Source organism: Pan troglodytes, chromosome 10, assembly GCF_028858775.2.
Source record: "Pan troglodytes isolate AG18354 chromosome 10, NHGRI_mPanTro3-v2.0_pri, whole genome shotgun sequence".
Classification (NCBI taxonomy): Eukaryota; Metazoa; Chordata; class Mammalia; order Primates; family Hominidae; genus Pan; species Pan troglodytes.
In genome coordinates this window covers 102554544-102566555 of record NC_072408.2, presented here as the reverse complement: position 1 = coordinate 102566555, position 12012 = coordinate 102554544, and the positions used below count along the sequence as shown (strand labels likewise).

General features: G+C 37.9%; 1 protein-coding gene and 1 long non-coding RNA gene across 3 annotated transcripts in view; one reads left to right on the top strand and one right to left on the bottom strand.

Annotated features, from left to right (window-relative positions):
- The window catches only part of LOC100612995 (uncharacterized), a 103529-nt gene that overhangs the window by 19621 nt on the left and 71896 nt on the right, over window positions 1-12012 (bottom strand). The gene's annotated exons all lie outside the window — the stretch shown is intronic.
- NTN4 (netrin 4) overlaps window positions 1-12012 on the top strand; it is a 133665-nt gene that overhangs the window by 72702 nt on the left and 48951 nt on the right. For both annotated transcript variants that reach the window (XM_016924014.4, XM_016924015.4), the window contains exons 4-5: window positions 5102-5228; window positions 7803-7991. In XM_016924014.4, the coding sequence (XP_016779503.3) occupies window positions 5102-5228; window positions 7803-7991 (316 nt within the window). The remainder of the gene's footprint in view (window positions 1-5101; window positions 5229-7802; window positions 7992-12012) is intronic.

The window sequence follows — 12012 nt, the reverse complement described above, 5'->3', positions numbered from 1 at the left end:
AGCCAATCTTCCATGTTTAAATATTCTACAACAATCTTGGTAAGCATCCATCCCATATGCTTGATGCTGTCAATGAACAGCTTCCCACAACCTCCTGGCTGGTCAGTTTCAAACTCAACCACATGATTGCTGACTACTGAAAGCGTTCTGCCCCAAAAGGAAGGACAATGAAAAAGCAGCTTTTCTAGGCAAGTCCCGTGTATCTTCCAGTTATGAATCTAAAAGATAATAATTTCCCCATTTCACCTCCCCCTGACCTAAATTCTTATGTCTCTTGCCTCAAATATGAGGAAATAATATTTTCTCTTCCATGCCTATTTGGCTTTAATATATGATATTATCACCAAAGTAAACAGCTCTTAACGAGCATGCTGTTCCAGTAATTCCTTGACTGACTGGTTCAATGTGTGTATGAGTCCCTTCCTGTAAGATAAATGTGCTAAAAATGACTGGCAAGTGCGTTAATATTAGTAGCAAATAAACTCAATTAAATACGAGTGTGAAAACTTTTGACATTGGCAGAGAAGAGTATTCTTAGCATAACAGGGAAGTTTATGGAAATCATAGAATATCCAAAATTCTATTCACCTCTTGGGTCATTAGAAGTTGTAGTTTTGCTGTTAAGGTAAATTACTCATTTTTTAATTAGATAACTAGACACTGCTTTTCTTCAACTAAACCTTAAATACATAATCCCATTTTCCTGCTCCTTATCTAGTTCATGTTTGTATACCAAACAAGAGCTATGTTTAACCTATTACTAAAGTTTCCTTTTTCTGTTTTTTTTTTTTTCAATGAAGACCTAGTTTTACTTGCACATTTTTCACGAGCATCAAATAGTGGATGATCTTTCAAGCTTGAACAGCAACAGTTGTATTGCTGAGGAAGGATTTCTTGTTTCAAATTGTCTAGGTAATGATTTACAGCTATTTTTGGTAATTCTCAAAATGACAGCTCCTTGAATTTTTCTGTATGCAGAAAAATTTGCTGGGCTAGCATCTTTCAGACCCCGGGAGGTTCATCCCAATCCTTGGCATGTGGGATCAAGGGAATGCTCTGAAATCCTCGCTGTAGAGGGAATTGACCTGTCCAACATTATCTTGTGATACATGTGAATGTTTGATGAGGTAACTCTAAATATCTGTGGACTCCTGAGGCCTGAGATTTGTGTCAGGATGAACCCATGTGTTGGGTGATATTACGTATAGGCCTTAGGCCTTCCAAGACCAAACCTGATAAGTTGAACCTATGATAATGGTTGAGCTCCTTTGAAGAGGACTCACAGTACTTTGCAGCATCTTGCTTCATACGGTATTCAATAAACGGTTGCTAAAAAGTGGAAAAGAGGGCCAGGCATAGGGGCTCATGCCTGTGATCCCAACCCTTTAGGAGGCTGAGGTTGGAGGATCACTTGAGCCTAGGAATTGGAGACCAGCCTGGGCAATGTAGTGAAACCCTATCTTCACAAAAAATACAAAAATTAGCTGGGCATGGTGACATGTGCCTGTTGTCCAAGCTACTGGGGAGACTCAGATGGGAGGATCACTTCCGCCCAGGAATTCAAGGTCTCAGTGATCTGTGATCACACCATTACACTTCAGCCTGAGCAACAAAGCAAGACCCTGTCTCTAAAAAAAATTAAAAATAAATAAGTAAAATTAAAAAATGGAGAGGATGCAAAAAAACTACGTAAGAATTAACATGCTGATGTAACTGGAAAATCAGGAAAAAGAAATTAACAACCTTTTCAACTTCTGAATATTTTCAGAAAATACATGTGGGTGCCACTGGTTATTTATTGTAAGGCATGAGCTGGGGGGAAAGCTGGAGAAGAAACCATAAAAGGAGAAAGGGAAGAAAGAACATAACAGGCAAGATAGGAGAGAGATAGAAATAATTTTTTAAAAAAAGAAGAAAAGAAAGTATATTTAATATATCTTTCACATCATTTCCTTACTCAAAAATCTTCAATGGATCTGCATTGCTTACAGGATAAATTTCAGCCTCTTTAAGCTAATGTTTAGTGTGTTCTGTGATCTGGATTGAACCTACCTCTCGAACACATACCTCTGGTTTATTTATTGACTGTCCCTGACTATTCCTTTAGGGTTTTTATATTCTTGTCTTTGCTCCCTAAGGAAAATCCCATGTACCCTTCAGGACACAGACTCAGGGACTACACTTAGAAGTTTTATACAGACAGCACTAATTGACTTTGTTTTTTATCATATTTACTTTACACCCCTTAACATTTTCCCTAATGCCCTCCTTAGATAGAACTCCCTTAACAGCGGAACTCTGACTCCAATTCTATCAGATTATTTATGTGTTTTTAATATATGTTTTGCTTTTTTGTGTGTGGGTTTTTTTTTTTTGACATGTAGGATTTAGATAATTACAAAACTGTTTTTCCTACTAGTCTCCATTGTGCTACTTCTGCCAGCTACATAAGGATGTCTTCATCTTACTAAATTCTTCAGCCTCGGAAGATTTTTCCTACACAGTCATTTTTTCAAAGACTCTCTTTTCTTTGAAATCAGCATTTAGTACTACAAGTAAAACAAAGAATCATCAACTTTTCCTGAGAGCTTTTACAGAAATTTGCCACATAGAAGTTATTTGATTGGCAAGAGTTTATATTTTTTCATGATGAGAGAGAACACTGAATTTAAAATGCTCAATAAAAGTAATATGTCTGAGGCACCTCTACTTCATATATTTTATAATAAAAAAATGGATAGGAAAAATCAGATACCCAGGAGCTAGGATGAAAAAAATCTCATTTTTATAGAGCAGTAGAAGTTGAATTCCTGCAGCTCTCAAAATTTAAGTGCAGATTTGTCTTTAGAGCTTGCCTGGATGTGTGAATGGAGATTTGTAGTGAACCCTTATAATTCCATGGAATTTTGATATATAAACATTTCATATCAGAGAGAAGGCCAAGAAGGTAGATTATTATAACTCAATTCATACTTGGGGATTCCAAGACCAAAACCAGTGAATTGAATCTATAGTATTAGTTGCATTTCTATAAAGAAAATTAACAAAAATTTTTGCAACATCATCTTTTTTTCAAGGAGCCAATTTACCCTATTTTTTAAAAATCTATATACTCACTAATCCCTGAGAATTAAAAGAACTTCTATAATTTTCATGAAGCATGAGAACCTTACATGACAATACACTGAAATGAAATTTAGCAAGATGGCCACCAACATATTGCTTATGAAATTTTCTAGCTAACTCTTAGGCGTCATGTTCACTCACACGCAGCCCGAAGTCCTCTAAGCCCTGTGTGTAACTCCTGAACTTGGACATTATGTGAGCATAAGGCCCATAGCAGTCATATAGCACACTCGGATAATTGCACGGGCCACTTGCAGAGTGCGTCCACCAGTGGTAGGAAAGTATTAAAAGAAAGAAGGTCCTGGATGAGATGACACAAGTTACTTGAGTGTTATCTTAGGTCAAGCAGTAGTATATCAGTGTATCGGTGTGGCTGTTTTCAGGTTTGTTGAACTTTACCTTAGGGACTCATTTTGGTTTGGCCACTCTGAGCACATGTCATTTTTAGTAATTCATTTTTTGTCACAATCAAAATATTTTAGATGCATTGAAATAAACTTTGCTCACAGATTCTCCTTACACCTTGGTTCATTTTGTTTCCTTTTCCTGAAAAGTTTCTTCCCTTCTGTCTGTTAAAAATGCCACCCATGTGTCAAGGGCCAGCTCCAATCTCCACCTTTCTCATAAAGCCCTCCACAGCTGTCAGCCTGTGGTGATTTCTGCATCTTTTGAACGCCAGCATTATTTTGCTTAAGTATTTGTTTATTGTCTTGTTTATCTGTTATTTTCTTCTATGTAACTCTTTTTTCTCCAGCTATTATACATTTTATCTTTCTTAAAGACAGGAAAGTTTTCTAATACTTTGTGTACCAAACATGGCCTAGCATAGTGACTCTCCCTTGTAGGTACCCATTAAATATTTGTTGACTAGTTGATATAATTTGTTACCTTTATGTTACCTTTAACACTGTTTCTCAAGGAAAAAATATAAAACCTCTTAGATCCACACTTATGAACCCCATTCTGAGCTACTTTGCAAACCTTTCCTTTGTACAGTCATGACATCATGTAAATAAATAATCTTGGTGCTGGAATGCATCTTGGTTGAAATTCATTGCAAGTCTCAGTTATCAGGAGATAGTTCAGATGATTCCAAATATTAATTTTTAGAAGTTATCAGTGAAATAATACAAAAAATATTAAAATTCCCATGTTTCTAAGAATTCTACTGAAGTATTTCTCTCTGGGAGAAATACTATTTTAATAAACCCTATATTACTCTGAACTATGGGGAGGAAAAAAAAATGCCCAGTCATTAGGACAAACTGTATTCAAAGCCCTAACAATGCACATATTTTCAATATTACTTCTAGAAAATACATTCAAAGGAAATAATTAAAGATGCACTCAAATACTTAGCTACAATGATATTCATTATAGCATTGAATATAATATATACATACATTTAAAAACCTAAATTACAATAAAATAGGTGGTCAGATAATTGTACATCATACGGGGTGCCATTAGAGTGTGTATTATATGAGAATATTTAACAAAATGGAAAGATATTCACAATATATTATGTGAAAAAGATTGTAAATATAATTTTTTTAAGTACTGGAATTGTATGCTCCAAATGTTGATATTAATGTCATTTTGCAATGAGATTATGGATTTCTAAACTTTCTAGAATGAAGGTATGTTACTTTTGCATAAAGAATTTTTAAAAATTAAAGATATTAAAAACTTAGCCAGTACTTTAGAATTCAAGTGTTTGCTCAGCCAGTACCTTAGAATTGCTCTATAGGGTCATATACCCTTCAGCCAAGAAACTATATTACTTAATCTTTTGAATTTTTCAAAAGATGATAAGACAAACTAAAGAAAGCATCTCTCCTCTTGATGGCTAACTTCTTCAGGAAAGTGAATGAACATCTTATGACTAAAGCCAGTCCATGAGATGAGATTGTGGGAAGCATGTTCTTCTTCGGCGACATTTGTGCTCATAGTTCTCACTTGATGTTGCTTGTAGGTCCATGGGAAGTGTATGTGTAAGCACAACACAGCAGGCAGCCACTGCCAGCACTGTGCCCCGTTATACAATGACCGGCCATGGGAGGCAGCTGATGGCAAAACGGGGGCTCCCAACGAGTGCAGAAGTAAGTAACAAGCCCACGATACTCAAAAGCTTTCTTTGTAAAGTCAACGCATCTGTGGACTCCTTGTTGTCTCTAGAAACACAACACAAAGTGGTGGATGACAAACACTAGACCCTACACAAACATAGCCATATCACTGCCCACTGAGGCTTCAGCCACTGAAAACAGTTGCCGTTCATTACATTGCCAATGTGACTGTTTTGCCAAGAATATGTTGCCTGTTTGCTTGGATACTTGGTGGGAGCTAAGAACTCTTTTATGATTTGACATAATAAAAACAGGAGGATGGCTCACACCTGTAATTTCAGCACTTTGGGAGGCCAAGGCGGGTGGATCACTTGAGACCAGGAGTTCAAGACCAGCCTGGCCAACATGGTGAAATCCCATCTCTACTAAAAATACAAAAAAAAGAAAGAAAGAAAAAAAAAAAAAAATTAGCCAGGCATGGTGGCGTGCACCTGTAAGCCCAGCTACTTGGGAGGCTGAGGCACAAGAATCACTTGAAACCGGGAGGTGAAGGTTGCAGTGAGCCGAGATCACGCCACTGAACTCCAGCCTGGGTGACAGAGGGAAACTCTGTCTCTAAATAAATAAGTAAATACATGAGTAGACACAAGAACATCTGATTCTGTTGTACTCTCATTGCTGAGATGGTGAATTATAAACATGAAAATAGCTATGTTGAATTCAGTTCTCAAAACTACCCAATAAAGCAGGTGGTGTTAATCCCATTATAGAGATCAGGAAACTGAGGCTCAGTAAGATTAAGTGATTTGCCAAAGTTAGTAAATGATAGTGGGGACTTGATCCCAAGTTTCAAGACTCCACATTAGGTACTTTTTCCCATAATACCACATTGCCTTTTTTTTTCACTTTATGATGCTTGAAATGAAAGATTAGATTTGAAATTAAGCCAGTAAGTTAAGAATGAGATTTCTCTACGAGGACTAACTAACTTGAGGTTTGAGGCTGGAGATTAAATAGGAAGGTTAAAATATGGGAACATGAGCCATTTTTTTCTTTGCAATTTAAAATGTTCAGAGAAATGCGCATGCCCATCACAATGTTAACGCTCACAAACCTCTCTTTTACAAGAATTTAAAAGCAGGTTCTGTGGGTAAAACTGTGAGAAGTCTCTTCCCATACGTAATTTGGAGTCATAACTGATTTGTTTTTGTTTCTAGGAAATGTAAAGGATTTCCTGTAAGAATCAATCTTAAATTATCTTGTAATATACTTTTAAAAGATATGAATCTGGTCAGAATTTCATAACACATCAAGGAAACAATGAAAAACAATAGCACAAACATTTGCAAATACATTTGACCTCCACAAAAATCTGGATTCTTATTCTAAATCACTCATGAAGAGAATCTAAAGAATTTCTCCTGAATTCCTAGGGTGACTTTCTGGCTCTTTCCACAGAAATCAGCTGCCTATCTAAATATATATAGAACACAGACACATGTCACTTGATGCTATTGACTTATAATGTTAGAAGTGCTTTGAGGAATTGTTATATAATAAATACTGCAGGCCTCTTCTGTAAGAAAATTGAGGCTTCAATGGGAGTCCACCTTCTACTCACCAGTTCAACAGCTGAAGAATAGTACTTCATGAAAGATAAATCAATCTACTTGCCAACTTACTAAGCTCTGTCCACCAGAAGCTTCCTTCCAGGCTCATTAGTAAGCATGAATTCATGCCTGCATCTGCAATATGAATGCTCATTTCCACATAAGGCCTGACAATCTCAGCTTTTCTTAGCAAGGACAGGAGACCCACAGGGATGACCCTTGAGAAGTAACAGGAATGGGAATTGTGAAGTGTTACCAAAAGAGAGGGTAAAAAACTGATTGTCACTCCTGTAATCTTTCCATAATAAATGTCAAACCCCGTTGGTAAGTTCATCATAATATCTCCGCCCAACTAGACAAATCTACACTTTGTTGATTTTCATGCATCTCCTGAAACTTACTTTTTTTTAATTAACAGCCTATAATGAAAAACTGGAAGGCTACACAAGAAACCCTTTTAAAAAAAAGTAGTAACCTATTGAAATCAGGAAAAACAGGGTAAATGGGGAGGCCGAGGCTAGATTTCTCAATGGATACCTTTCTATATTGCTTTGATTTTTGTATTGTTAACTACTCAGAAACTAAAACTAAACATTAACAATCAGTTTATCCTATTTTTAGTTTATTTATTTATTTATTTTGAGACAGAGGCTGGAGTGCAGTGGCGCAATCTCAGCTCACTGCAACCTCCACCTCCTGGGTTCAAGCGATTCTCCTGCCTCAGCCTCCCAAGTAGCTGGGACTACAGGCGTGTGCCACCGCACCTGGCTAATTTTTTTGTATTTAGTAGAGATGGAGTTTCACTATGTTGGCCAGGCTGGTCTCAAACTCCTGGCCTCAGGTGATCCACCTGCCTCAGCCTCCCACAAGTGCTGGGATTACAGGTGTGAGCCACCATGCCTGGCCAACTCATCCTATTTTTAACTATCTGAATATGAGATAACCCATCATTTTATTTTTACTTATTAGTGTTTCTCTCCACGCTTCTTATTTCCAGCCTGTAAGTGTAATGGGCATGCTGATACCTGTCACTTCGACGTTAATGTGTGGGAGGCATCAGGGAATCGTAGTGGTGGCGTCTGTGATGACTGTCAGCACAACACAGAAGGACAGCATTGCCAGAGGTGCAAGCCAGGCTTCTATCGTGACCTGCGGAGACCCTTCTCAGCTCCAGATGCTTGCAAACGTAAGTAACCTGTGGTTTCCAGAAAATAGGCTGATTTGTACAAGAGATGAATCTCTTTATCCCTCATTCTGCTAACCCAAGAGAAGGAGGTCATTGAGGTTCTGAGATAATACACTCACAGATATCAGTTAATTTCTTCATTGATAAGAGGCAAGAATTTTCAACCAGTTGGGTGAAAACAGTATAATATTCATCAAAGTAATTTCCTTTCTCACTCTCCATAAAGTAAAATTATTTCCTATAGCACCGCATTTTGGTAAACAGGATGACTAATAAAAGAGAAAAAAGAGTGATGAAGGGGGAGAGCTATTTAAGATCTTAAGACTTTACTTGTGAGTAGAAGGTAGACAATAAATGGACTCAAGCTGATGAAATAAAGGGTAGTTACTGCACTTGGGTTATTCTTTTACCTTAACAGTGAACTTAAACATGAAAAAAGACTAGTTTTGGTTTCCTTATAAATCCATTTTGATTGACACTGCTCTAATGTATCCTCTCTATCATAACTAATTTAGGAAATCATATTAATTTTATGCTCTCCCCAAAAATACTAAACTCTTATAGCATGCGTTCTGCTTTTTTATTGACATAACTCTGAGAAGAGGTTTATTTGGAGGCCAGGCATGGTGCCTTATGTCTGTAATCCCAGCACTTTGGGAGGCCAAGGCAGGCGGATCGTTTGAGCTTACAAGTTCGAGACCAGCCTGGGCAACATGGCAAAACCCTGTCTCTACAAAAACTACAAAAATAGCTGGGTATGGTGCTGTAGGCCTGTAGTTTCAGCTATTTGGGAGGCTGAGGTGGGAGGATGGCTTGAATCCAGCAGGCAGAGGTTGCAATGAGCTGGGATAGTGCCACTGCACTCCAGCCTGAGCAATAGAGCCAAACCTTTCCAAAAAAAAAAAAAAAAAAAAGAGAGAGAGAGAGAAAGGAAGGAAAGGAAAGAAAAGAAAAAGAGGTTTATTTGAAAAAAGAATAGAATTTGAAAAGATCTATCCAATTCATAGGACATTATCTGAATTATGTGAATGTAAAGGGTGCATGCAGGGCTTATGTAAATGTCAACTGTGGATGAATAGCTCATCTAACCACATCAGTATTTACCCTCTCTCAGCTCAGAAATCATCAGATAACAGAAGCCCCTCAAGACTATTAATGGAGATTGATGATCATGCCCTTCCTTTCCCTACCAAGGACTCCATGTTCTAGCTCAAAAACAGTGACAGGAAGAAAGCACTACAATGGGAAATAAGCATTTAAAACCTTGGGGTTATTTGCGAGTTTTTTAAAGGAAAAACTATATTGCTCTTTAAAAATATTTTTTAACATCAGGGAGAAGATATCAATGTGCAATTTGAACAGGCTTGCTTGTTAAAAGCTTTTTCTCTTAAATAATGGCAGATAAAATATAGTACTGCTCACTTTCCACACCAAGCCCCAAATCTGGATCTGTGTCATAATATTTCTCCCAGCATCCTGTTTTACTCCTGCTCCTTGTTTGTACTCAGACTTTGTAATATTTAATAGGTTTCAAACAGATGTAGATTCAATGCCTTCACTGCCAATTGCCAGCTGTGTGATGTTATGCCGGCTATTGAAGCTCTTCGGACTTCAGTTTCTTCATATGTAAAATTCCTGCCTGTAGTGTAATGAGAACTATATAAGACAAAGTGTGTATGTAAGATAAAAGGGACGGCACATTGCCTGTCATAGAATAAGCCCTCAAGAAACGAAAACTACGCCAGGTGGGGTGGCTCGCATCTGTAATCCCAGCACTCTGGGAGGCTGAGGTGGGAGGATCACTTGAGCCGAGGAGTTTGAGATTAGCCTGGGCAACAGAAGAAGACCCTGTCTCTATTTTTAATATTATATTTAAAAATAACAATAAAGAGGCTGGGCGCAGTGGCTCAGGCCTGTAATTACAGCACTTTGGGAGGCCAAGATGGGTGGATCATGAGGTCAGGAGACCGAGACCATCCTGGCTAACACGGTGAAACCCCATCTCTACTAAAAATACAAAAAATTAGCCGGGCATGGTGGCGGGCGCCTGTAGTTCCAGCTACTCGGGAGGCTGAGGCAGGATAATGGCGTGAACCCGGCCTGCGGAGCTTGCAGTGAGCCGAGATCATGCCACTGCACTCCAGCCTGGGCGACAGAGCAAGACTCTGTCTCAAAAATAAATAAATAAATAAATAAATAAATAAATAAATAAAATAACAATAAAGAAATAAAAATGAAAACTAGTATTATAATAACTGTCATGTCCTATAAGCCAGAAGGTGAAAAATAATACTATAGGGTTTCTACTCTTTATTGATCAAAAATACCTTATTTAAAGATACTTACTTCCTTAAAGTCTGCAGCTCCTTAGGGTCTAAAATATAGATCCTAATCTCCATGTGCTAACAAAATGGTCTCTGCTTATAATAATGGTGTCTTAGAACATAGTCCTGACACCATTTTGTACAGAATATGTTTAAATGAATAGATATATATATACGTGTGTATCCCATAGCCTCAGACCACTAGTAGAAATGTCTAAAAATGAGAATGTCTGAACTACTAAGCAGATAAAAGAGAAAAGAAAAATAATTTGTCACTAACTTGGATAAGTCATCTTGTAGGGCAACAGGTAACATTTTCAAAAAGATACAGTTATATAGCATTTCCTTGAACAGTATGCTGTACAGTATACCTAATGTGTTCATGTATTCATTCATCCAATTACTTTTATTGAGCGCCTACTATGTGCCAGGTGCTTAAGATGCATCAGAGAATAAGACAAAGATCCTTGCCCTCAAGGAGCTTATATTCTGATAGAGGAGACAGACAAGAAATATAACTAATAAGTGAAATATACAGTATGTGAGAAGTTCATAAGGGCTAGTGTCATCAAAGAAGAAAAAAATAAAACAAGAGGGAAGGGATCCAGGGAACCAAGGGCTTGGGGTGGGAAGAGGAGTGGCAGGGTACAGTAAGGGACAGGATGATGAGGGTAGTCCCCAGCACTGGGAAGGTGAGATTTCAGCTAAGATTTGAAGACAGTGAAGAAGTTCACCAAAGAGTTAACTGGGGAAAGAACATTCTAAGGAGAGGGAATACCTAAAGTGAACGTCTTAAGACAGGAAGGTGCCTGATGTGACAAAGGAAATAACATGGGGGTTAGCGTGGCTGCATCAGAATGAGAGTTGGGGGTGTCGGGAGATGAGACTAGAGAGGTGACTGGGGAGGGGAGAAAATCTAATATGTACTGATGAGCCACTGTAAGCTCACCAGCTTTTACTTGGAGTAAAATGATGAGCCACTGCAAGGGTTTTCAGCAGAGAAGTGGCATGGTCTGACTTAGTTTTCAAAAGACTGTTCTTGTGTTACACAAAGGCAGCTCAATTAATATTGAACTTGCACTTTCAGCATTCAGCTTTAGTTGAAGTTAGCAAGCAAACTAGTGATTCTCAAAGTGTGGCTCTTGGACCAGCACCATCGGCATCACCTGGGAAATGTGTTAGACTTGTAAATTCTCGGACCCTGAGACAGATCAACTGAATCAGAAATTCTGCAGATGGGGCCCAGCAATCCGAGTTTTCACAAGCCCTCCAGGTGATTCTGATGCACAGTAAAGTTTGAGAAACACTGATCTCAATAAAGCATGCCCCACCCCCCCCAAATTTTACATTGGTTAACAAAGCCAGTTTCTAACATTTTGCTAACATTTGAGCCTCTTCTATGTGCTGGTGTAGCAAACAGCTAGTCACTTCCATTAGAATAAAGAGTAGAATACCAAGGGGAATAGTGCAAGAAAACGTTGGAGGATTGATTGGGGCTAGAATTGAGAGGGCCTTAACTGCCAACCTAAAAATGTTGGTGTTTATTTTCTAGGGTACTAGGAGCCATCACAATAATTCAATTAGTATAGTGTGATATATTTGCAATGTATTTTAATGATGTATAGCTCAGATTAATTTCAAAGCATTACATATTATTCATTGCATTTTACTTTACTGATTTTTAAATTGTTCGGCTT